At 33.0% G+C, this 27,334-nt stretch overlaps 3 protein-coding genes across 3 annotated transcripts; 1 reads left to right on the top strand and 2 right to left on the bottom strand.

The window, feature by feature from the left end:
• Positions 1-909: 909 nt before the first annotated feature.
• LOC125052754 (serologically defined colon cancer antigen 8 homolog) lies at positions 910-11,197 on the top strand. Its single transcript, XM_047653770.1, has 16 exons — positions 910-1,291; positions 2,055-2,172; positions 2,522-2,720; positions 3,194-3,306; positions 3,813-3,986; positions 4,325-4,459; positions 4,608-4,702; positions 5,089-5,242; positions 5,471-5,632; positions 6,159-6,264; positions 6,524-6,657; positions 6,999-7,103; positions 7,179-7,272; positions 7,663-7,780; positions 10,093-10,178; positions 10,352-11,197. The coding sequence occupies exons 1-16, from the start codon at positions 1,179-1,181 to the stop codon at positions 11,161-11,163; spliced, it is 2,718 nt and encodes a 905-aa protein (XP_047509726.1). The 5' UTR covers positions 910-1,178; the 3' UTR covers positions 11,164-11,197.
• Positions 11,198-13,151: 1,954 nt separating this feature from the next.
• On the bottom strand, positions 13,152-14,710 carry LOC125052496 (beclin-1-like protein). The gene has a single exon (XM_047653385.1). It carries the CDS (start codon positions 14,496-14,498, stop codon positions 13,218-13,220), a length of 1,281 nt encoding a protein of 426 aa, XP_047509341.1. The 5' UTR covers positions 14,499-14,710; the 3' UTR covers positions 13,152-13,217.
• A 1,804-nt stretch (positions 14,711-16,514) lies between these two features.
• Positions 16,515-26,578, bottom strand: LOC125052775. Its single transcript, XM_047653797.1, has 6 exons — positions 26,476-26,578; positions 22,839-23,450; positions 22,583-22,740; positions 22,078-22,207; positions 21,645-21,767; positions 16,515-17,614 (listed from the first exon to the last, which is right to left on the bottom strand). Exons 2-6 carry the CDS (start codon positions 23,432-23,434, stop codon positions 17,503-17,505), a joined length of 1,119 nt encoding a protein of 372 aa, XP_047509753.1. The 5' UTR covers positions 23,435-23,450; positions 26,476-26,578; the 3' UTR covers positions 16,515-17,502.
• Positions 26,579-27,334: the final 756 nt, after the last annotated feature.

A 27,334-nucleotide genomic window follows, 5' to 3' on the forward strand; every position in this document is an offset into this window, starting at 1 on the left:
GGGTGAAGCAGATATTGATGCTATAATAAAAAACGTATAACTGTAATTTATCGTGTCATCGCGTGATCGGTAACGTATTTTCCATCTTTCCCTCCAAAAACCATGATGTACCCATCTTCGGCACGCGAGTCACTGCCAGGCGCTTAGTGTTAGAGTCAGTTAAAAAAAATGTTCCATTTTTTCTAGAATGTTTATTAGCGTTATGTCTTTCTACTTATTTCTTTATACTTAAAGCACTTTCTGACCCAGGTACGTTAAATTATTAGGAGCTATACTTAAAACCAGCAAAGATAAGTTTATATATTTCATGCTATTAATAACTGATCAAAATTGTTAATAAGAAATCTTAATCTTTAAAAATGTTGACAATATACAGTTTTGATTTGTTGGGTATACTTTTTTTACTTTAACTTGATATCCTAACTTTTTTCAGTACCATTGATCGGAACCCCTTCACGGATAAAAGCCTCCTCCAGCTTTTTCCAAATTTCTCTAATCATAGCTTGCTTTCTCTTTCTTTTCCTAGGTCCTTTCCATATTGTATTTCATGTGCACTTTTTTCTATGCATCTTGCTATATGAAAGTGGAAGTGGCCCTTGCCACTTCTGTTTAAAGGGCATAACGTTTTTCGTCTTATTTTTCGCTGTTTACTTTATATATACTTCTTATTTTTAGTACTCATCTTTCTATTGTTTTCTTGCATGATACGTAAATAAAAAAAAACAAATTATTTCGTTCGTTCGTTATAATAACTTATTAATCATTTCACTATCAAATCTTTTACCCATCGTAATCTGTGCTCATAATAAAAAATAAAGTGTTTCGTCTTTGGCTAAGACAAACACATTAATTGAAAAATAGTAAGAAAAATTATACAGCAACTCCTAATCTATTTTATCATAACGAAAGATTTCCCTGTAAAATGTAAGCTATGCAGTGAATTCCCGATTGAACCGCAACGGGAAACCTTATTTCCTTCATTCCCGCCTTAACCGCCATCAAAGTTCCATCTTCAAACATTTTGATAGTTTTATTTAAAAAAGGTTTTACTTATTTTCTTAAATAGACAAACTCTTTGCTTAAAACTACTTGATGTTTATTTTTCCAAAAATAAAAAAGTATTTCCTAATTAAAATTACTGCTGGCTGGACGAAGGTTATTTTTGGGAAGTGTAAGGAATGGGCTCAACTAATTTCGTGAATAAGAATAAATTGAACGGGTTTCGCGCGAAAAGTTCGAGTTTCGGCTCCGACAAGGATATGAACGGTAAATTGAAGAAAAGCAAAATAAGGTAAGTTTTACTTGATTTTTACTGTGAGAAACGTGCCGTGTCGGAAAAACAGTAATATTTTAATCATAAAGCTTATTAGCTTACTATTATTACTATTATTTTTACTTAGAAGTAATTTCAAAGAGTTAGAGTACCTAATTTTAAAGAATGTTTAAATTCCCTTTAGTAGCTCAAGAGACTATTTCACAATGCTTGATGTTTGTAACTCCAGGTTTTGGGTACTACTCTACTTTAATTATCATATTTTCAATAGAAATATGAAAGATTTAAATATTCTTAAAAAAAACCTCGCAAGCGATCCGATATTAAAACATAATATAGGTATTAATTTTCTTTGATGTGTTGTTTGAGTAGCAACATTTTTACGTTCATTTATTATTTTTAAGCCTATGTTACCCTTAACAATCCTTATTTTATTTTTTATCACACGCTAAAAGAAATTATGAGGCCCTTTGCGTTACAAATAATTTTTTATGCAACATATAGTTAAATAAAAATAAATACATATTTTCACCTTGTATCAAACCTAGGACCTTAAAAGAGTTGCCCACCACGCCACGGTATTCCCATTACTCATATTTGCCGTAACTAAGGGCGTGTGTACAAAACATTACCATCGCGACGGTAAAATCAATACGCACTATCAGAGCCCTTATAAAAATGCAATGCGTTGCACGTATATTATGTTTATATTTATTTTTTATTACTTATAAAAATGTAATTTATACAAATCAGTAATGTATAATACGTATTTATCGTATAGGCGGCCGGTTAGAATGAATGATTATGGCCTGAAGAGGATTCCGGATTATACTGAGTTAGCTTACAAAGAGGCTGTATCGAAGTTGAAGTATTTTCTCGGTGGAAACAACGCGCCAAGCGTAAGTTTATTTTAAATTTTGAACCCATATTATGTTTTATTGTATATGTGATATTTTGATATAAACTGGCAAGTATTTATTACAGTTATTACTATTAACTTTTTTTAAATTAAACATTGTATAAATAAATTAAAGTTATCAAGCCATTCTTTGCGTAAATTTCTACTAAAAACTCATTGTTTTTAGTGATTTATTAAAATTTTCGTCTTTCGAGAGTTATGTAATCTACGTCATGAAATCATGATTTTTAAACATAAAATAAATGTTAATTTACATGCTATTAAAAAAATATAATTTATCGAGAAACACACGAATATACATATATCTTTATTTATGTACTTGTCTCTAGCTTCGTAGTTACACCGGCTCTTCTCTCAAGAACGATGACATCGACGGAGATTTGGACAAAAAGTATCCCTTCAATGCCATTACAGAGTACAAACCACGACCACGTCTTACGGCAAAATACACCACTCTGTACGCTGATAGCTTGAATAATTATACGCCGCCACAGATAAATACTTATACACCTCAGCCGACTAATAATGGTAAGATTATTCAATTTTTTTATTAGGAACCCATGACCTTTTATTGCTGGCCGAAAACTAAAGGCCATAATTGAATTGTACTGCTATTTCGTATTTAAAAAAGCGGGCTAACATAATGATGACGTGACTACGGACGGTCAACGGTCACGTGACAACAGCTGGTCAGCGTTAACGTGACTACCAAATTTTTTTTAAATTACTGTAGAATGCGAAACCGTATAACGTCTTTAGTATAGGGTATAGGCTAATAGGCACCTATTTAAATTTAAATTTAACTAAGCAGGCACCAAAATAACCAAATAAGTGCTTATTTAATAGGAAAAACGAACTAATAGGAAATTTAAGGCTTCGAGAGTAGGCCTATGGCCGGCAAAACATACACAGCTAGAGGTGTACATGCGGCGATGCGCACTTTTTTTTATTTTAAGTACAATTGTTTTTATTTAATCGCTGCGTGTATTTTTAAATTGTAGTTCCGACCCCAACAAATGACTTGTCAGGTGGAACAAATCCAGATGTAGTCAACTTCATCCAGAAGCAAGAAGAGTACATTGAACAACTTGAACGTGAGAGTCAGTACTGTAGAGTAAGTATTGATTATTGAAAATGCGATTTTGATGAGATATGTATGTATGTATATATAATGAGGCACCAATTCGATCATTCAAAAACCAAGTTTTCTTATAATTATTAGCCTTATAAACTGAATATTATAAATACATTGAATACTGATAAGTGATAATACATATATGACCAAAGTTCATAGGAAACCGCAGATAATATGCGAAATTCCAAAATATATTTTTTTTAAGCAGTATGTTGCAGTGTTAAACGATATAAATTATACAATTAATAACAATATAAGATCAAAGAGTATCAGTATTTACAATTTTCCCTACATAGTACTGATTCAAATAATTAAAAATGAATAAAAATTAAAACAACTTTAAAGAGTCTCTTTGGTCTCTGTGGCAGTGTACCTTTAACGCTGGCAGCAATTCTTCGCTGTATTATGATTGTTATATTTTTTTTAAATACTTTAAGAGACACACTGAATATTTTGCGAAAAGAAAAATCTAAACCTCGTTCCAGGATGAGCTGAACAACCTCCTAGGTAAAGTGAAGGAGGTGATATCCGAGAATGAGCACCTTCACGAGGCTCAGAAGAATAAGTTGATAACTCGCATGTTCAACACCTACGCTGGCTCAGAAACCGATGATCTTGACGATGTTGGTGATAGCACTGGTCTGGACAGTGATAATAAGGTATTATATACATTTCATTTTTCCTTTTAAGCAAAGATTATTGCGAAACTAAATCGGCGGTTATAAGTTTCCATAGATTTAGCGGTATATATTAATGGCGGTTCTTTTGCGAACTAGCGAAATGTGGACGATTCCCGGTCAGTCACAATGAGAGAGGTTATCTCTCATTATTTTTATCCTTACGACTGACAATTGTGTGCCTTTCTTAATATTTAATTATTTGACTACAATTAATTATAAAGTGGTTCAAAATAATTAGCTGATGTACCTATATAATATCTTCGTTATAACTTTTATTAGTGAAATATGTATCAAACAAATACATTACTTATTTATAGTGCACACCATCAAAAGCAAGAAAGCCGAAATCTCGCTCAACAAAACTGGAGGGTCCCAACATTGTGTTTGAATCTCGCATCGCCGAACTCGAAGCTCACCTGACTCAGGCCAAGATCGACCTTAAGAAAGTTCAGGTATGATTACCAACAGCATCATAAATGAACATACATGGTGCACAAGTTCACTACACTATCTTTAAAAAATGTGAAACATATTCGTAAAGGAAAACACACGTTTCGTTTAAGGTTTTTTGATATTGAGTTATTATAATGAAAATTACAGGAAGAAAACAATGAAAATAAGCGTAAACTTGCATCCGGTCTAGTCGACTCTACTTGCTTGGATGGCTTCAAACGACAAATTGATAACTTGCAAAGGTCTGTATTAAACTGATTTCCACACTGTATCTTCTTAAGAGATTTTGTGATTTCTTCGTATCTTTTTAAAAGATTTTGTGATTTTCTTAGTATCTTCTTAAGAGATTTTGTGATTTTCTTCGTATCTTCTTAAGACATTTTGTGTTTTTTTCGTATCTTTTTAAAAGATTTTGTGATTTTCTTCGTATCTTCTTAAGAGATTTTGTGATTTTCTTTGTATCTATGAAAACAAAATTATCGTCTTTTTTTGTGAACAAGTAACACAAATAAAACTTTTCGCTCATTTTTACAACGTCTGCCAACATTTGTATGAAAAGTGCTATAACGTATAGTGGTTACGTACAAAACTAAGATTATCCAAGTATTTAATTATATTTTCATTTTAGGGATAAATCATCGTTGGAATCACAAATTTCCAAACTGAAGCTTAACTTGGAGAAGCGCGACGATGGTGAAGATCGATCCAAACGTGGAGACGCGATTGAAAACCAGTTAAGAGAGGAGAGGAATAATTTGGAATCTGAAATACGACGACTTAAAGTTAGTACATGTATGAAGCCTATGGGTCGAAGGCCCTGGCATAAACCTAAAATATGTACAGAATGTTCTTTGTTTGTGTCTCTCAATAATGTATTGTTTAGTTATTTAAAACAATTGTATAGACTCAAAATTTTTGTAAAAATCAATTGTGGATTTCGTAAAAGTAAAAGTTATCCTTTAAAATTATCAAAAGTTGCTTTTCTGGTGATAACGGATGGATAATTTCAGGACGACCTATCAAAAGAGCGTAACAAAGTTCGCGAATTAGCGGGCGAAACTGCCCGCCGGGCAATACACGAGCGTAGCGCAGCGGAACAACGGTACAATCAGCATTTTGACGAATTGCAACACGATCTAGCTGCTCAGTACGATAATGCTGCTAAATTGCAGGTATGAAACGAGGGGAATATTATATAGAGGGGATATGATATTTAACACGTAAACACACCGTTTGTATGTGTTCAACAAGATGCATATGCTTACAGAACATTATCATAATTTTGATATTGTATTATTGGTGACATTAGATTGAGGTTTGACCAAGGTCCTTTCAACCTTATTTGTCTATTATATTTAAAATATTGTAACCAGAATATCGATTATATATTAGATAATTTTCTTAAATTGAACATTCGTAGATTCGCTTTGCTCCCCAATTCAACCACATGGGGACCTAAATTTTCATTTAGGAGTCTTAGAACATCTTAACTTTAATAGGTTAATTCGTTGAGACAAATTTCTGAGGAAATCATTATTTTGTTCTATACAAGGATCCTGTAGTTACATTATTGATTCCTATGGTGAAGTTGCTCTTAAAAATATCCAATGTAACGGTCTTTAGCGACTTAATTTTTAACCGGCTTCAAAAACACACAAAGGATTATAATCAATTAGATGTGAAATGTTTACTTGTTAGTTGGACTTGGAACGCCAGCGCCGTGAAGAAAGCGAGCTCAAACGCGAATTGTCAATGAAGAACGCTGCTTTGGAAGAATTAAAAATGGAACTAAAAAATAAGACAGGTAAGTAATTAAAAAAGTATATAATGCCAATAACATTAAACCACTAAAAAAAGTGAAACAATTTTTGCCTTTAGATAGAATTTCACTGCAGAATATATTCTTAAAAAATTAAATACCCTTTTAATAACAATTAGTAAATTTTTTACTAACGCAACCAATACAGAATTGCCTCTGCCCCATGCTCCTTTGGGGTAACGCACACAGATTAAAATACCAGTTTTTTCGTTCTACGATACCATTTATTGAATATAAATTTTAGCGTCCCTTCAAGCGGACTTAACTCAGGCCCATGCTGAGAAGGCGTCTTTAGAAGAAGAGTTGGCGAACGCTCGCCTCGCTATTGAGCGGAACCAGAGGCAAGCTAAACACGAAGCCAATCGACTTAATTCTGAGGTAAGAAGTCTCTGGTTTATTTAATAAGATTTAATTTGAAATGTTTTATTTTAATTGCAGAATATAATCTCTTAATAAGGCTGCCTTATTTATTTGTATTTTCACTAACGTAAGTTTCGTAGCGTAGTTTCAGGTGTATCAGAATTTCTTTCACCTTCAATTTCATTCGGACCGTCTGAAATGAAGGCTTTTTTGTGAACAGATTTATACAGTTTCTTACAAACTCATCATAATCGTAACGTACCGGCAGTCTAAGTTTTTAAAACTCGTCAAAATATACTGTATATACCTTCCTTATAATATGGAAAACTTATATCATCTCATAAATTTCAATTTTTCAGATACAATCTCTTCGTCATCGACTGGACCGTTCTGATGCCGATCTGGTCCATTCACGCCGAGAAAACCTTCGGCTCTCAGAACAAATTTCAACATTGGAAAAAGAGGTAAAGATCATATAATGTTTTCATGCTGTAATGTTCTTTGATATAAAAATCACATTATGGTATAATTTTTCGCAGATAAACATGAAATCTCTAACCCCAATGACACCAGAAAAGAAGAAGAAAGAAAGGGAGTTGTCAACAGCGCTTGAATCGATGGAAAATAAACACGGTTAGTTCTAGTCCAAGTTAAAATAACTCCTAAAGCGCAAATGTGTCGTCCTTTGTCCTTGTCTCATCATGGGTAAATTATTGATGTCTTAAAGTAGCGGTTTAACAGCATAAAACATTAATACTTTACCCTTTCATTGCTTGCATGGATAGGTAGTTTGAAAGGGCTTTACAATTGGTCTTAAACTTCAATAGTTTGTTCATCAGATTGTTTACTGGAAGATATATCTAACTTATCTATTTCCACTTTATTTTCTATTGGGTGCAGTTTAAAAAGTACTTCTTACATCGTTATCTAAATTTTCTGTCTCTATGACACGTTCTCAAGTTAAGGCATAGAAAACGTTTTCAGTAAAAATAACATCTATAGGTAGTTCATTTGGTTCCACAGCTAAAACGGTGGCTGAGTTGGAGTCCATGATACAATCACAAAACAGTCTGATGGAGAAACTCACCAGCGAATGTCGTTTGCTTACCGACAAGCTTGACGACGCAAACCGTAGACATAAGTACGAAACATTTTAAAATTTATTTGCATGAAATTTACTTCTGCACTTATTAAAAACTTATTTTTCTAAATCGACTGTGATCATTGCCCATTAAAACATAATTGTTATTAATTGAAACAATAATTATTTGTTGCATGTATGTGTAAAGTTTGGGCTTCATGTTACTTATTATTTACATTGAAATTAGACTTTCCTAACATCACGTTGTGTTTTTATTGGTAACAGGCAGAGCGCAGAGACGCAGCCGTGTAGACGAACCAATCAGAACACAACGCGATCGATCAAGTTCAGGAGACCAGCCTATCACGAACCACCGGAAGCGCCGCGTAAAAGAGTCCGATTCGTCGAATAACTACCCAATTATTGTTGGCCCGCTGACGACAAATCAGGATCTCTCGAATGCTAACGGTGAAAAGATTTATAATCTACCGCTAATGATTCAACAGCCCTTTTTACGAGAGAAAAAGGAGCCAATTAAAGTTGATATAAGCGTGAAACTCATACCAAAACCAAAGAAAAAAGATCGAAAGAGACGTGATTCGCAAATTGACCTACATGATGGTAAAGGCGTTAAGAATAGTCTTAGTATGGAAGTAGTAGATAATACGGTACACGTTGTAAAAGAAACAGTTGAAGTATACGATGACTCAATTAAAGAAACTACTGCTGCCGCACAATTTAAGGAGAAAACTGTAAACAATAGTGAAGAACCAAAAGTTCAACAAGACAGCCTTAAATCCGAACCAGAACATGAGCAAGATGCTGCAATTGATACAAATAAAGACGAACTACATATCAATTTACCTAAATCACCCGAAATCGAAGAAACGCACAAAGAAGATTTTACAACTAACGCCGAAAACCCTGACGAACTAGATAAATAATTTTAAATTATATGGAACTTAAAAAATATAGCCATATTTATTGCTTTCTTTGTATTGTTATTTTTAATATTAATTTATAATCGTTAACTTTTATATCAACAAAAATGTTATTGCTATTTATTTTAACTTATTTTGCTATAACTTTCATGCAAAAATATATAATTGTTTATATTTTTATTATGTTAAAGTTTTTAGGTTTAACATGTTTTGTTAGATGAGTATAATGAATGTAGGTAAATAAGATAATCTAGATTTTATTACTTAAAGATTATTCATTTATTGCCGATGTTAGTTTATTATTAGTGTCTTGTTACGAAAGTATTTTTAAAGTTGTATGTTTACTAACTATTATTTTTTTAAATATATTTGATGTTTTATAATCACTGTTTTAATGGGCAATGTAAAGAAATAATAAATGTATCGTTTGCTTAACTTTTTGTCAATTTTTTCTTTACACAATTCATTCATATTAGAATATTTATTTCAGAGTCGAAAAGACACAGTTGCTTTTCAGGAACACTGAACTTATGAGAAAACTTAGACACTTGTGGTCTTCTCATAAGAAATATTGCACTACGATAGCACCATTCAGAAGCTACACTCCACTAAGTGGTTACCCCGCTAGCTCAGACTTAGACCGCACTTATTTGACATCTACTCCCTTCACAAATAGATATAGATTCAGAAGAATCGAGGGGTCTAACTATTCTGGTAGTGCTAAAGATTTTGATGAATTAAGCAAAAATCTAAGCGACATTTCACTAGATAGATTCGATTCTGATGAAGATCCCGATAAGGTAAGAGGTAATTCCAATTGCAAATTTTGTTTTTAGTATGAAAAGCATGTACAGTAATCGCCTGATGCATGTTATATGTAAGTAGATTTTATGCTGTTTGTAATATTTTAGTGAAATTTAATTTAACAATAATAAAAAAAACATTTATAATAGCAGTGCCCATATACTATTGAGGCTTTAATATTTAGGGACTGTTTCACAATGTACAGATAAGTTCTACGTAAGTTCCAAATTACCTATTTATTACTTATTGGTAGGATAAACACTATTGTTGCGTTTCACGATTGTCAGATACCGCTATTCGTCACATAAAGTCCATCGTAAGTTATGAGTCCGATGAAGTGTCAAATAGCATAATTTATCTTCCAAATAATTTATGTGTTGCATAGCTATTTGGTACTTTATCCATACATTGTGAAACAGACCCTTATAATATCAAGTTGCCTATACATATATGTTCAAATACATTCATCTATAAATATATGTTCGCAAGGTTTTTACATATTTACGAGCTGGTACCTAATCCTATTAAGGTTTCTACAGCAATTGTTATCTCAGAATGCTAGGATACTTGTGAATATTTTATGTGCACGTGTGTGTGTTGTGTGTTATCACGTTTGTTTATATCTAGGCAAGAGCTGGGCACTTTGCAGCGTCAAGTAGAGAGGCTGGGTCGCTCCATGCAAACGACGTACGCGCACCATCCTAGCACACAAGGTATGAAACCTCATCAAAATAATATATAAATATATATATAAAATAAAAAGTGGACTTATTATTATTATTGACTTTATTATGTTTATTAATACAATCGTCCTTTATTGTTTCTTTATAAAAATACCTCAATAATTGTTCTGTTAACTATCCTAATTTATGTAATTACATTTCAGCACCTTCCTCGCACACTACCACACCCGACAGAATACCAAACCCTACGACCCCAACCAGATCAAACGATACCAGAGCTGAGCCCGCCAGAGAGTCCCCACTCCGAGAAGATCCTAGGCCCAGCCTCGGATATGAACCAGAACCTGTAATTCAACCAAAATTAGAACTAACAAAACCTACTGAAAATACAGAAATAGAACCAAAGCGAATATTAAGCAAACAAAGTTCGCACGAATCGAATAACGGAAAGTCATTACATTCGTCAAACGATTCAATACCGCCTGAAGCTGAACACCCTTTAAATACACAAGTAACAGAAGTAAATCCTAAAACAGAGTATAACAGTAATGTAGTTGAAGAAACAACCTCAAATTACCCAGAAGAAAATCTGAGCGCAAATATTGTTGAAGATACAAATTATGATCAATTAGAACACAGTGCAAATGTTGAAGAAACAGATAAGCCACAAGAACCAGAAGAGAAAGACGAAAACTCTGCACAAAATTATGAGCCAGGTTATCAAAACTATGAACAAAATTATCAAAACCAACCAGGTACAGAATATCAAGGATATGACCAACAGTATTCAGAACAACAATATGAAAATTACGAACAATACCCACAACAATATAACGATCCCAATGCACAATACGACAATCAATTTGACTATGGTAGTGAAACTAATTACCAACAGAATTATGATCAGCAATATAACCAAGAATATAACCCACAGTATGAACAAAATATTGTTCAAGAAAATGTTGAAAAGACTCCACCGTCCAACGGAAATGATGGCCAAAGTGCACAAAGCTAGCAATAGTTGGTACCTACTATGAAATGATTACTCGTAAATTGTGCGAGAATATATCTCCGGTATAGTTGACTCAAGCAATTTAATTTTAAAAGAAATATTTTATTTCTGCCAAATAATAACTCATTGTACGATGGCCTAAGCATTAGCCATCCAGTTTATTAAATATTGTAACAAACGCTACGGCTGAATATCTATCAGTCCGCTAGTAAAAAGCGCCGTTTAGTTAAAAGGCTAGGCTGTTAATTGAACGGCTAATTAAGCTTGTTGACTGCGACATATATAATAATTTTAGTAAGTTTATAAAATGTTCAGTTGTACTTATGGTTTAACTAAAACTAAATTTAATTTTAACACGAAACTATGGTTAGAAGTTATTTTTATGTGCAATATATTAATTTTAAATGCTTTAGTTAGTTCAGCTTATTTATATTGTGATCAAGATTAACGAAACACCAAATTTAAGTCCTCTGTGAATGTATGTACTAGACAACTAGACAAATCCTAAGAAATAATAATGTATTTCGCATATAAAAAACTTACTGTCTCACTGTCAAACATGCCACGAATGATAATCGGTTAGTCGTTCCCTTAGTTGATTAAGCATTTGTATTTTTAATTTACCTACTATAATACCAATAGCAGTTACACTTAACTATGGGACTGTTACACAAATAGAATATAACTAAATATTCTTGGATTCCTTAATGGACTTAATTGGTTATCTTGGGAGCTCATAACAATCAGTTATATTCACTGTTACATAATTCATTACAATAAATTCACATTGTTATTGCTCAATTTAGAATTGAAAGTAAATTTGAAATAATATTGGCTTTTTATTTCTCATTGCACTGTAACCTGCGCAGTTTGTATTACTGGTTTGCGAAACTTGAACCTAATTACATTTTAAAAGCAGTTGTACATTCATTGCATCGCTTTGAATCAAACACAGGATTCACGGGCATAGTTAACTTCTATTCAACGTATGCGGTTGGAACCGAATCAACAAATTTAAGTCTTTAGGGCATGTTGGCCGCCTCAGTGGCTTACTAACGGCAATTTGGTTCGATTCCTGAAGTAACAACCATTGTTTCGGTTTGATAAGTACAAGAGGCTAAAGAGATAAGAATAGTAAATGATTCCGACATGTGTCTGCCCCATAACTCAACGCTATATTATAAAGTGCGTGCAATTAGCAAACACAAATATTAATTAGAGAACGACGTATTCTCGCGAATCCGCGCGCATTCGTGCAGCTACGCTTTATTTGTGAAATATTTGAAGCTTCGACTCTGTGCCAATATACATTTACCCTTAGTTATGAAGAATTTGACGCGTCGATGAGCTAGTATAAATTGACCCTAATTCAATAATTATAGAGACAGACATTCCAAAAATAATGCTAGTGATTCAATAGCACTACTGTTCATGCCAATTAACTACTACACGTAAAAGAGTGCGTGCGTATTTTCTTTACTCCGCGACTCTGCGCTAGTATAAATTGACCCTTAGCGTTAAGGGTGAGATTTAGAAATGAAACTAAGCGCAAACTATGACTCCCACATGTAAAGAAAATTACCTTCAAATACATGAGAAATTATGTAAAATCGACGTAAGTAGTTAAGCGAATGTAATGATATCATAATACAGTAAAATACCAGGTAATACAAAATAAATAATATTTCATTACTACCTCCACTTCATACTAGTCCACATAAATCTTAATTTACTTACTTCAGACAGTAAAAGTATTTAGACTAGCTTAGAGAAAGTAATTGGTATAAAATACAAAAACAAATGTACTCTATTAAAATAAACTTTCGAACTTATTGAGTGGTTTGAAGCCTATTAATTATTGTTTTGCCAAAAATTTAATCCAGAAAGACTTCTTATGGCTAGATTTAGATTAAAAATGTATTGAAATCACATTAATTTACTAGGAACAGGATTTTTATATACAATGTACGGAGGAATTAACACAGCCAAAGTTAATTAATAAATATTTTAATAACATATACTATTAAGTTATTATATTATATATTAACAAATTGTAATTAAGCCTCTATTTTGTCCTCACTGAACTGAGATGATATCCAAGTCAGTGCCCACTTCAAATTAGTTAACATGTATTTGAGTGCTTTGGTCCAATGCTCCTCAGAATTAAACTGGATTTTAATTGAATAAGCATGTGGTGGCGATGCAGTGTCTTCTATTTTTCCTTTATCTATTCTGTAGGGCAAGCAAAACCCTGTATTACCCTTTTCCACTTGCTCTTTAAACTGCTGGAGACAATCCAAAAAGGCCACCATTGCAGCATCAAATTTCGTGTCCCACAAAAGCCGGAAGCCGCCAGAACCATACAAAGGTAATACCTTCTGATCCTCCAAAACTTCAATGTATGAATGGTTTCCATATGGTACTAATCTGTAGCGTTGAAAGCAAAAGTTTATTTTTCTTGCCAATGACGATAAAAGTAACACAGTTTGTCCCCATGCTGCATTGATTTCTGACCAGTCAACTGGCGCGGTTGGTAATCGACCTAGCCTAAAATTATTTATTATTCCAAATTGTCCTGAATCCGATATATGAAAGGTTGCCTTAAATATGTTTGTTTTCTTTAGTTTTTCAAGCTGTGTTTGGGTGTATGCTAGTTGACACTCATAAAATTTCATTTGATCCTCTGTTGTCATTAAATCTTTACGGTATCTTGTGTACTCTTTCCAATAAATATCTTGTTCTACTTCTAAGCGCTCTTTTTCCTTCTCTTGTACCTCGATTTCATCTTTCATAGCCTTTTCTTCCTTTTGTAATGCAGATAATTCCTGTAAAAGCCTTTCTTCTTCTTGTTTCCAATCTTGCAACTCTTTTTCAAGTCCTTCTAAATTCAAGTCTTCTTTGTCATCTTCTAGCTTTTTTAAATAATCATTATAGTCTTTCCATTCCGCCTCTGTTATTTTTAGCTGATTGTCCATTAACTCTAAGAGTGTATCAGTACATTCATCACATAAAGGGTGGTCTACATCAGAATTATTTGACAGTAGATCAAAGAGTGTGGCCTTTACATGTAACTGATGACCTAAAGACGTGGTTTCCCAGCCATCTGATATGACCATAAACCCATTTGCCCCATTTCCAGAATCAAGCATACGAAACGGTGGGACATAGTGTTCCAGACTAGAAGATTGCAAATCAAGATCTGCCTCATTATTACGACGGATCTGTAGCGTCAGATCAGCAATAGTGTGTTCTCCGAGATTGTTTAAAGATTCATCTAGCTTAAGTGGCTGTAAACATCGCTGACACGAAAAACTTACGTACGACTTAGAATCACTCATGGTAATTATTGTGTAATATACTAGGTGAAAGAAATCAACAAACTACTACGAGCATAGAAACGAGAGATATATACAAGTTCATTTCACAAAAGAATATTTGTTCCAGTTTTTACCTATTTATTCAACGTAATCGCAGTTTTAAAATTTGAAACAAAGACTTCGTATAAATTATAAAAAGAAAATATTTTGGTTTTGTGACATTGACAATTGACATTCATATAATCCACTGTACCTATTTTTAATTGACAACCACCAAGTACTCAAATTCTAACACATCCCACTTTGTAGAGATTAAATACCACAGGTACTATTACTATATTTTTATACAAATGTGTTTGGCATTAATTTAGTTGGTTACGCCTATTTAAAAGTGGTTTTATAGTCCTTTTCATGAAAGAAGTCCCCCAGACGCGGCGCTGCAATCGCATGACGTAATGTTGCCATTTATGAGTAAAAAATTTACCTGTTTTATTTACATTTAGCAGATGTAATTTATCAAATATTATTTTCTGCATACTTCGATGAAAAAATATTTCTGTTATGTAAAAAGTACATTTTTATCTACTTATATTAGCGGTGTTCTACCTACTTACAGGGAAAAGATGAGAAAATAGGGTAAAGAAAAGCAATACAATTTTTTATTCAGAGTTTTATTGCATAATTGTTGGGTTACAATTTTTTTCGAAGTACACGCCGCTGTTATACCTTCGTCTGTAATTCTTGTTACAGTTTTCTCTGACACACCTGCAATTAAATTATGAACAATTAAAAATAATAATAACTTTAAGTTTATAATGCTTATGTAATATATAAAATATATAATATATGTTTTAATTTCAGTTACTTAGTTTCATCACTTTATGTATTTGTTCAATTTTGTCGCAAAAACGAATTTATATCATAAAAGTCCCATCAATACAGCAAAAATTATTAAATGGCAACTCTAAAAAGTACCTGTTATGGCGGGAACTCTCTTCCGAACATTGTTTAGTGGTATTAAAACACCTTGATTCTTATGTTCCGCTTCACAGAACTCTTTCACCTTTAATATAATTTCTCGAGCCGAACTTTTTACAACTTTTGGCATTGTAATCAATCTTTAAAATGCACTGAGCTAGTTAAAAATTCACAAAAATCTACCACAACAAACGAACTTGATAACATCGACGAATGACAACATTGCCGACCTGTCAAATTTAGTTCCAAAAATCACCGCGGGACTTCTTTCATGAAAAGCACTATATCTCAAGGCCCAAATTGGTAAATCAAAGTTAATTGTTGCGGATACGGATATTAACAGAACTACATAAAAAGAAATAAAATATCAATAATTAAAAAAAAAACGTTAGTACATTTGACTCTCAATAGATGGAGCTTAATGGTAGACTCCTAAGCCTTGATTCTATTATACGTTCAACAGGGGGCTTAGTCAAGATGCCTTAACCGTAGTGTACGTAGAAAATCAAAAACTAAATTTGTATGGAAATTACAGTTCGTGTCGACAAATTTTCATACAAATTTAGTTATCGAGCCCTTACCCTGGAGTCTGGATCTTCTAATAGCGATACTGAACTCAATAATGAATATTTGTACTGCGTGATCCCAAGGTTGCGAAATCAACGCTACGGATATTAACAGAACTACATCGAAGTTGCACACAAAATTGCATATCGTACGTACGTATAATTCGTATTGGAATTTACAAAGTAAACTCTTGTCAGCGCGGCAGTTCAATTACTAATTATTATTTAACAATTTGGACCGTCGTCTGTTAATTTATTAATCTGTTGGTGCATTATTCTTTTATATTTTAAAAAGGTAAAGTTTACGAGTTTGTGTGAAGAGTAGGAAGTAATATCTGGCACAACAGAATGGATTGTGGTAATTCTTGAGTGATGTTTTTTGATTCTAGTTAATATTTAAGTCGTCACTTTTTATGCGATCACAAGCGGACAACAGCTATAGAGAACGAGACATTATTCTGTAGAGTTGTAATGTAGAAATAAAAATCTAATATTATGTTAATTTTTTTAATTCGTAGACTAGAATACAATGAAAATTAATAGCACCTATTCAATATACCTAGAGTATATATAAAATATTGTTCATAATACTGATAATGCAATTTACAGCGAGAGAATATTTAAGTAATCTACCAAATAAACATAGTTGTTATAACTAATAAATTAGGTTAACCATTTCTTATTATCTAAATTATAATAATAGGCATTTTAATAACGTTAATAGGAACAAAACAAATTTCTTACCATACATTGTTTCTAAGTATTTTAATAATAGTCTATGCCTTTGGTCTGTCCAAAAAGAACATTTATCCTGTTATAAATGATCTGTGGTGGACCACACTAACATCGAATTATTATTAAAAATTTATATCATCTTACATAACATTTTATTTACATATTTTAATTAATACTGATATTAATGCACGGGGCGTATACCGATACCTGAGACTGAAATAATCTCTTCAATAGACAGGATATATATACATATATTCTTTTTATACATGTATTGAAGTAATTGCGATCCCGACTTCAATGTTGAATTTTTTTCGCACGTGTCCGAACTAACGACATCAGCGCTACGGATATTGAGAGAACTAAATCAAGATGGCATACAAAGGAGTCGGGTCGTCGTGTCTATCGCTAAACCCTATGATTCTTGTCTATACAGTCAAATATATTATCAATTTATCAATAGAAAGGATTGAAGCTATGATTTTCTTTTATTTCAATGTTTCTCGAAACTACCTGGTTGGATTGGAAGTGTAAATGAAGTTGTAACCATATTACAATATTGAGTTTTCGTACGTAACCAATCACCAATACACCACCCTACAATTCAGCAAAATCACCGCTTCGCATATTGTAAAACCATACGATTTCATTATAATAATTTTACCACTCTAGACCGTTCCAGGTAATTGAAATCGGTTTTACAGAGTAACCCAACTTAGGTTTTAGAACTATTAAAATTTAAACATAATCTATGGCGTATTCCCGTGTAAATAATGTGTTGTATCCTGTATTTTATGGTAATAGGCGTTAGGTAGGAATGACTGCGCCCAACCACCTTGCTGTGCTGGCACCAAAATTTCTCTGTAACAAAATTTTACAAGTTTTTAGAAGTTCTCGATACAATGCAACTGAATGCTGGATCAACCTGCCACCAATCCGTGACATCCAAGGCATTATGTATTAAAGATAAATTTTAAATCTTTTGATAGGTATGTCAGTTGGTTGGGAATGGAATTAAAATATTCTGTTTGTTTGTGTTTGTAATTATTAAGTAAATTGTTAACATTTCTGTTTTGTTCAGGTGTATAGCTCTGACTCCAAGTCCCAAGATAGTATTATACTCCACTGAATTCAGTGTTGTTGCAGGAACTTAAAAAAGAGTCGGGTCCATTTTTTCAAAAATGTAAATTGCCCGTAGAGAGATACGCGGGGTATATAGAAATATGGCATAGTAATTTATGTATGTTATAGTAAATGTTGGATTCACGATAATTGCAGATTTTGAGTGCTTTTATAACTCGATTATATATAAATATTTTTGTAACTCAAAAAATTTCAACCATTAACAATGAACAGTTATTGTTATTTGACTAGAATCGCAAGACAGACTAAAAATAACATAATCTCTAGTAGGCGCTGAATATAGGCCGCCTCTATTGGCAAATGTTATGGAGAGATATTACATACAGTCTGTAGATCGATTCCTGTGGAAATATAATTGTATCGGGTTAGGCAAGCACGTCTACTTGCCTATCACTGAACATGTGAAAGCAGAGAAGAAGCACTGAGGGCTTACGATGATGAATTACTCATTTGGCCTCAACTAGTGTATACGTATGGCCGTGTACATTACTTGGCACTTTTGTGTTTATTTGTTTGCCAAATATAAACTATCAATAATATGTCGGTCACGCATCACGCATCGTTCCCTCGTTCCACAACTGAGCGTTGTTTAAGGCAGATTTTGTCACGCACCACCACTCTGAGGAACCAGCTACCCACTGAAGTATTTCCGAACCAATTCGCCTTAGGGTCTTTCGAGAAAAAAAGAGTACCAATTTCTTAAAGGCAACGCACGCAAAGTCCTTTAGCAATGTCAGTGCCTATGTACCTACTGTACGTTTGACCCTTTTCCATAAACAAAGATTATGAAGTCAATTCAATGTTATATGTCTTTAATGTCTTTAATGCACAGAACATATAATACTGAAGTTAGACAGTAAATTAAGTAGGTACCCGAAACCGACATTTAAAGCCGACACTTCAGTCTTATCGAAAAAATAAACAATAGGTATAGTATGTAGCCCAAATATAATTATTTTTTACGAGCGCCGACATAAGACCGCCATTGTTTAGTTCAATCAAGGTTAAGTGTCGGCTTTAATATTAACAAGTGTTATATATCGAATCTAGTTAGAATTATTTGAAAAAGTTAATGTACCTAAGCTCGTAATTTATTTATTTATTTTGCTTCCATATGGGGTTTCGACGAATTCTGGCTTTAACCACATAACAGCCTTTGTAGTTTTGACAGCAAGCGGCCGCCCCCATTTTTTCTGGTTCGATAGACGAAAATATGTTGTTGTATCTGTTGATAGTATGATATACGAACATACGGCTGATACCAAGCTTTTGAAGTGTCTGGAATATGACCGACGGCTCCATACCCAATTTGTGCAAGATCACTGCAATCCTATTTTCTTTAACACCCCATTCCATATTGTAATTTGATATTAACACGAAAAATATGTAAAATGGCGCAAAATCAAATGAAGTTCAAAATAATAAACGTGTTCTACATTCAAAATAATTAAAAAGTTGAAAATGTAAATGTTTTTATGAAACAGTATTTATGGCCAGACTAGTTATATTATAACAATTACATTGTTAAGTATCGCGTATTTTATATATTTATTATAAGTACATATATCTAAATTCAAAACATTGAGAAAGTTGAAAAATAATGCATTTTCATTTGTAACAGAACTTATATCTGTTATGTCTGGTATAATCCATTTTCTATACGTAGTATAAGCTAAAATCTATGCATTCTAACATACGTGACACGTCTTAAGGTGCACATAAATTTTACAAAAAAATAATAATATTAATAAATCACTACTTGCTCTTGCACTTCATTGGAGTCAGTGGGTTATGGTCTATGGTATTTTTCTTTTTCTTATAAATCATGATTCATGCCCAATAAATGTAGTTTTTTTCGCATTGATAACTGTATGATATATCAATTCATAAGAAAAGAATTGATAAAATAAATCATACATAATTGAAAAGAACAACTAAGGTAGCAGATGTTACAATAAAAATAAACTTAAATGGAAATGGGCGGGGCACACGGAGGTACAGAATAGTGGAGCAAGTAAATACTAAACTGTTGCCCAAGGTACAATAAACGAAACAGAGGAAGACAATTAAGGAGGTGGATAGACCAAATTATAGACAAGCGGGTCAGAGATTTGGAGGAGGATTTGGAAGAGGCTTTTGCCAAAAAAGGGCACACAGATATCTAAAATAAAGAGATAGAAATATAAATGTGTTTAAGCGTAAAAGTATCTGAATAAAAGGCTATTATTATTATTAATTCATAGAGAATTAATTCATTCTGTAGGCAAGTGTACCTGTGTACAAATAACTTTCTTAGTCAGAGACAATAAAGTTTCATTTCATTTTTTAGCACAATTTGAAAGAGAAAATAATGGCTAAGAAAACATATTTCATTGTATCATTAAATTAATAATAACTAGATTTAGACAGTGGTTAAACATGTGATTTCTAACTCTTTCGTTGCAATTCTCAGCACAAAAGGATATTTGTATTGTACGGTGTAGTTCTAACACGAAATCGTCTAGAAAAATCACGAAACACATGCCTTATGGAATAAAGTCACGTATTTTTTATAATCAAGAAAAAGTTGGGCACATGTGTCCTTTTGTTATATTGATTAATGGTCACTAATGGTGCGGTGATTAGTAGGATTGCATTCAATGTGTGAACTGAGACATAAAAACTGCCCGCTACATATTAACTCAAAACTTCGAAAATGTATTGAGTTATTTTTGATGATTTTATGGTCTGGTAACCTTTAAAGCAAGTCTTTCGGGCACTTATTTGTAATCGTGAAGTCGAGTTGGGTAGAACTTGGAGACACCTGAACCAAAACCAGGAGGAAAATGTTAAACTAAAAAAAAAGTGCGTGCGTACAATGTACTCATGTCAGAAGTGAAACTTCTTTGGCAAACTAATTTTAACTCTTGTACATATTTATACAAATCTAAAACTTTAGATTTCCGAGAGAGACTTGGAGGGAGGGAAAAAGGAAGATATTATGTTAGGAAATGTAATGGTCATTAAAATATTAAAAATGTCAAAAACTAATACAAATAATAAATTTCATTCAGTTTCAGTCATTTGAGACTTCAATAAATTATTTTGCATAGAATATAAAATACTAAGATTTTATCAAGTCACTTTATTATTTTGCCTGCCAATAATCAAAGCTCTAATAATTCCCCAAGAACAAAAGTCTATTTATTCGATTGGAATCTCGCTGATGGCCTTAAGGCCATTTACAGCTCAGCTCGGGCTGTTCTGGCGAGCGTAGCGTAGCCCTGCGACTAGGGCAAGGGCGTCTCCTGCGAGACTCGGACCTCAGCATAGGTCGTCGTGGGGTGGAAATTGGTTTTTTGCCGCGCGGGCGGCTATTTAATTTGTCATTGGCTACAGTGATTGGATCCGTTTCTTAATTAGGCGTTCAATTCTAAGGTCGAAAAGTTGTATATTATATATCCTTAGCGGCCGCAATAACTTGACGTGACGTCATCATAGTGAGTTGTGAGCGCAGAAAGTCGTTACAAGTCTATGAGTGCCATTTTAACGAAACTTTGCGCGAACAATAACTCCGGTATATAAAAAACCCGTTTTTGACATACGCGATAAATAATTAGCTCTCAGTATTAAAGATCCCTTAGTGTGACTCGCCTTCTTCTTCTTTTAAACTCTGGAGAATGGATAATGCCGACGTCACAGTTTGTGTGTGCAATAAAGTTTATAAATATATTAAATCTATAATTTATGAGTATTTAACGATACTTACGGTCTATTCGGTTGCTGTGGAGTTCTATCTCTTTGCCGGCGGTTTTTGAACCAATTCGACACTTGTGTCAATGTCAGACCCGTCTTTTGTGCTAGAGCGCGTTTCTCGTCGGGTGTGGGATATCTATGAAAACGTTTAAATACAATCGCTGATCACGATGGCTGTAACGTACTCAAGCAATCGATTTATTTAAATAATATCCAATCAATTTTATTTAAAGTCATATAAAAAAAACATCATCATCCAATCAATTATTTTTAAACTCAGAATATCAAGAAATTTATGGCTTTTTTATTTATTATACATTTAAATAAAACTTAAAGGATAAATTATTTTCGTTATAAGTTATGTGGTAAGCTTGCTTTAGTAAGTCGGGCACGACACTGGTAAATTTATGTAATTGATGATTACTTTTGCATCACACAATACGCACCTATTTCTATAATAACAATCTTTCAAAGCGTTTCTACTTTTCTCTTTGAAACAATAGACGGTCTCCTCTCCATCCCATATTGTCTTTGGTAGCGGATACTTTTTTCTTAATCTATATTTGTCTACGGCACCTATAAATATTTAAACATTAATATTTTATTGTATTAATGTAACAGTAAAGCCTAGTTCAAAATATATACGTTGGAGTTACTTTATGTTATACAATGTAGGAAATCAGCCAATAATTTGTATAATCAAACGCATTTTAATCCTGTAAAACTGTATTTAAATTAAAAGCGCTGTAGGTATTTAGCTATATTATAAGCAAGATGATGGGCCTTCTATTATCTATACCTAAACAATTATTTTATCGTCGGTAATCGAGCCAAAAAACACACTATTCGCTACCAAGTCAGCCACGATATCGGGGAAATAAATCTTAAAAATCATAATGCACTCGTACGCATACCACAAATAAAAACAAGTCGATAAAAATAAAAGCTTACCTAAAGCCCGCCCGCGAACCTTTTCTGCCTCTTTATAATGGGCCTTGTACCACAGAGTCTGTAGCATTGAATGATGTTTTGGCGGGAATGTGTGTGTTTCCAAGATGGCGTACAACTCTTGATATACGCCTCTATGGTATGCTACCAAAGCGCGAGCCCTAAAATTTATTACATTTTTAAACATTCCATAAAATTCTGGTTTGAATATTAATCAGTATATACAATGAAGAAAGTGCTTATTTATTAACAAACTTACCGCAAAACAGTCTCATTTCCGCAGACAAGTTGACTTTCGGGCAAACTCCATAAAAATGCCGCTAATTTTTCTATATCGCCTTTTTGCTGTAGCGCCTCACACATACATTGCACTTGCTCGGGATTGAAATTTACTCGCCTCATTGCACCACTCTCGAAATAAGACAATCTCCCATCACTTGGTACGTTTTCAAAATGTTGATTATTTATCTCAATTTCTATTCCAGTCAAATTATTTTCGTTTTGAACGCATTTCTGCGTTTCGTTGAAATATGAACGCATTCGTTCCTCGGTTTCAATTTGAAAGAAGTTGTCATTTATTGGCGGCAATTTCAGTTCGAAATTCAAATATTTTTTGCTTCGCGGCGGGGTTAGATAATCAAAATTCTTGTTACTCTCTTGTAGGTACACGTCTTTGCTTCTCTCGGTGGGTGACTTCTCTTTGCAGGAGAAATATTGTTTTTCCTGTATATCCGGTTGATAGAAGTTGGTATTTTGGTTCTCATATGGGAATGGCGGAAGTGACGTTTCTGACTCGCTTGTCATGTCACTGGCTGGACTAAGTCGGTCTGAGCAATCCATACTTGTTGATTTCATCACCGATTCTTACAGTCTGTAAATAATACAATTGTAAGAGATGGGAAAATATGCAGAACCTTGAACCGCCAATCTTGGAAGAGCGAGAATATTGAAATGATAGAGAGATTTTGTGTAATTACATTTCGTATTCATTTTTGAAGCAGCTGGCTCTAAACTTTTTTCCAAAATTTGAAAATAAATATATCTATTTCCACTATTGTTCAACCATTAGGTAGGAGAATTATTTCCAGTAGTTTTGAAATTAATTCGTTTCGAGAAAAAAAATTTATATTACAAGATTTGCTTTTGAGATGATTGCCAGTTCTTCTCTTCCGTTCTACGCCCTTGATTTGAGAACTAGCAGTAAATGTAAAATTATAAGCATTTCATATACTTATATTTATTTTTTGACGTTCATCAGTGTACATTTTGTTACCTATATGAATAAATAGTTTTTGAATTTGAATTGAATTGTAATGATGTTTAAATTAATAAATCATAAAATTGTACTCTATTAAAGTTCAATGCGTTTGAGCTATGTCTATGAGCTACTCTATGCACAATTACATCCTATAAGGATCTAGAAAAACATCACTTTTAAAATCACGTATAACCAAAGCGATGGCTATATCAGCAGAATTTACTAAAGATTCTAGAGCATAAATAAATATTAGATTTTTTTTTATAAAGTAACAGGTTTAGACAGTTACAAGTTCTTAATAAATTGGCTTAATAGAATACGTGTTTAAGACGGTCTTATTCGTAGCTTAGTGCTCAGTCGAAGTACGTTAAAAATGTATTAGATGATGATGATATTAATTTATCCCTAATGGGAAATGCAAAGGAGATTCAGGATTGACAGTTCACTAATTCTCGTTTCTTAAATCTCCCTCCAAAAGTCAACAGCGTATAGGCACAGACTACTACTACTTATTAAAAATAAAAAAAACACAAAAATCATATATCCGAATCCGAGGCATGCTTTATATAAACACGATTAAAATTATCGACGAATCTATTATAATTTAAAATTGTTCAGTGTTCACGTAAAAATATTGTCATTGTATTCATAACATCCCATATCACCGGATACTATTTAAAAACATTTTTCGACCGACGAAAATGGGTCATGTTAAAAGTATGTTATTTTCAAATAATAATAGATAAGCTTAAACAATCTAAGTATTTTTTTTTTTATAGAACAGTGGGCAAACGGACAGGAGGCTCATCCGATCTTAAGTGACCGCCCATGGACACTCTTAATGCCAGAGGGCATTATTACGCTCTTTTTATGAAGGACCTTTAGGCGAATTGGTCGAAAATACTGCCGTGGCTATCTGGTTCCACATAATGGCGGTCTTAAAAACAGCCTTAAAAACCCTCAGATACGGAACGACCTCGAGATGTGTGGAATTTCGTATTCTGCCTCGACTTTCAAAGATCTCTAAAGCTCAGCTCCTTGTATTAATCCGAACCATGATCTGATCAAAACATTAAAATACTATGTAAAGGTACATTCTAGAAATGTCGGATAAGGATTATAAAAATATAAGTATTTTTAAGTCAACGGGAATGGGACTATTACTTTTGGAAAAAATATATTATTCAATTAATGATTATTTGAGTGAAAAATTACAATTACTATACAATTGAGAATGTTATAATGTATTTTAATGATGTGATGATGTAGGATAAAATAATAGAGTATAATTCATAATGTAATGTAATATGCAAGTTCTATGTAAAATTCTACCTTTTACCCATTATGTGTGGCAGAATATGCGTAGTTTTGATTGTACCACCATTATATTTTTGTACCATATTCTTGCAAGTATGTACATAATTATATCGTAACGTTTTTTAGAATTTTAGTTTAGTATGATATTTTACTGGTACTATTAGTTGAGATTACGCGATAACAGTGCATTTGCCCTCAAAGATATTTGAATTTCTCATATTCTTCAGATATTTCTTTTGTTTACTTATATATTATCATGTTATTTTATAGTTATTAAACGGGTATGCACTGTTTTTCTTATTTCTGTTTATTGTATTGGGATGTTTAAATTAATGATATTATGGTTATCCATAGAGATCGCTTATTTATAAAAAAAAATACAGCATAGGTATAGTTTTTACAATGTACATTGTACACAAGTAATGTTACAGCTCTCACATATTCTGGTACTGGTTTATGTAAAAAGTTATGTGCAACAGTGTCAATAAATAAAAATGGATCTAATATTTTCTTGTTATTTAAAAAAAAACTAGCAAGAAATATGCTTAACGGCTATCCCCGGACATATATGTATTCATGTCAATAAACTCTAAATATAAAGTGTGTTAAAAATCATTCGTTTTTGCATTAGATGTTAGCCTTCCGCGTAAACTTATTGGGTTGTTCGATATGAATTGATCCTTGGACCCTCGGACGAAGTGATGTATTTACTAGAAATACGCGAACATTTTTATATTGTCTATAAATAGTATTGTGTTCCAGTAAGAACTATTATTATCTGTACACTTATTTATCTTATTAATTTAACTCAACTTTTCTTCTTAATCTTAATACATATAGGTAATAATTAAAAATTCAAAAATATAAAATTAAAACAAATTTAAAAAGTTTGGTCCCTTTGGCAGTATACCTTTAACGCTGGAAGTATTTCCTCGCTATATTGCGATATTTTATTCGTTGAGCGAGGAAACACCAGCTCTGGGGTCACAAGTACTATCTACCAGGCGGCAACTTAAACCTTTAATTAGCCTGGATGCTTGAAGCCCACGGTCCAAGAGTCTACTCCAAAGGGATGTAAATGTACGATAATACAAAATAATAACGTTACTATAATTGTATATATAAAAGATGTAACAGCGTACGTCTGATTTGCATTAATAAGGGAATTCTGAATTCCTTTTGTAATAAAAGCAACTGAAACTGTTGTTTAAATTTACTTATTAAAAATCAAAGAAATTTAAAACATTTTTCAGATCCATACTTTTATATATCCCTAATGCATCTTTTAAATAAAAACTAAAGCATTTTAGTAAAAACTCACCTAATTATAAACTAAAACTTATTGCACTGTCACCGGTGTTTAATTTCAAATCACAAAAATAAATTATTCACACACCCTCACTCGACGAAATCACGGGGTCAAATGACAAAGGCTTCCCATTTCAAAGAGGGTTCACTGTGCGACAGGGATAGGTGATGGGCGGAGTGATTCGAATGGCGACGCCTTTGCCAGGTGAGACAAGGTTTTTACTTTTTATGGTGGTCGTAAAATTGGTATTCAGAAATGAGGTGGTTTTGACTGTGGTTTTGTTTGTATTGCGTTGATTACATTATATGTTATGATTAAGTTAACTAGGAATAGGAATATGTTTATTATGGAACAGAAGATCACTTATTCCACGTCATTGATTACATTATATGTTATGATTAAGTTAACTAGGAATAGGAATATGTTTATTATGGAACAGAAGATCACTTATTCCACGTCAAATTTAAATCTGTAGGCATTCTCATCGGCAAAGAAGACAGAAGGTGTAGGCCGAGAGAAAAAGCCGGCGTAAAATACTCTTTTAAAATAGCAAATTATCAAACAACACGTCTTATTTTAAAACACATATCGCAAATTAATTAGAAGTAGCCTGTCTAGCACTAGTCCCAGGCCCTTTTATCAACTAGACCATAGTCCTGTTTCCCATTGGGGCACCTAATAGGGCACGATAATATTATCAAATTTTTCAAATGTTCATCAAACAACTATTATATTCAGTGTGACAGCGCTAAGTGTGAAAGTATGTAAAAAATGCTTTGGATTTTGACATACGGAAGGCATAGTTCGCTCTTAGGTCCACTTACTAAAACATTGAGCGCTGTCAAATATGTTAGGAAACCATTTTTTCCCC

The sequence above is a fragment of the Pieris napi genome, chromosome 9, assembly GCF_905475465.1.
Source record: "Pieris napi chromosome 9, ilPieNapi1.2, whole genome shotgun sequence".
In the NCBI taxonomy this organism is placed as follows: domain Eukaryota; kingdom Metazoa; phylum Arthropoda; class Insecta; order Lepidoptera; family Pieridae; genus Pieris; species Pieris napi.

Bases quoted from the DNA above. Each gene is read 5' to 3' on its own strand.
- LOC125052496 (XM_047653385.1), bottom strand. From the start codon at position 14,498: ATGAGTGATTCTAAGTCGTACGTAAGTTTTTCGTGTCAGCGATGTTTA.
- LOC125052775 (XM_047653797.1), bottom strand. From the start codon at position 23,434: ATGAAATCAACAAGTATGGATTGCTCAGACCGACTTAGTCCAGCCAGT. The intron at 22,741-22,838 runs GTAAGTTTGTTA...AATAAATTTTAG, and splicing joins GGAAATGAGACTGTTTTGCG to GGCTCGCGCTTTGGTAGCAT. The intron at 17,615-21,644 runs GTAAGTATCGTT...ATTTTGTTACAG, and splicing joins CCACAGCAACCGAATAGACC to AGAAATTTTGGTGCCAGCAC.
- LOC125052754 (XM_047653770.1), top strand. From the start codon at position 1,179: ATGGGCTCAACTAATTTCGTGAATAAGAATAAATTGAACGGGTTTCGC. The intron at 1,292-2,054 runs GTAAGTTTTACT...TTTATCGTATAG, and splicing joins TTGAAGAAAAGCAAAATAAG to GCGGCCGGTTAGAATGAATG. The intron at 3,987-4,324 runs GTATTATATACA...ACTTATTTATAG, and splicing joins GTCTGGACAGTGATAATAAG to TGCACACCATCAAAAGCAAG.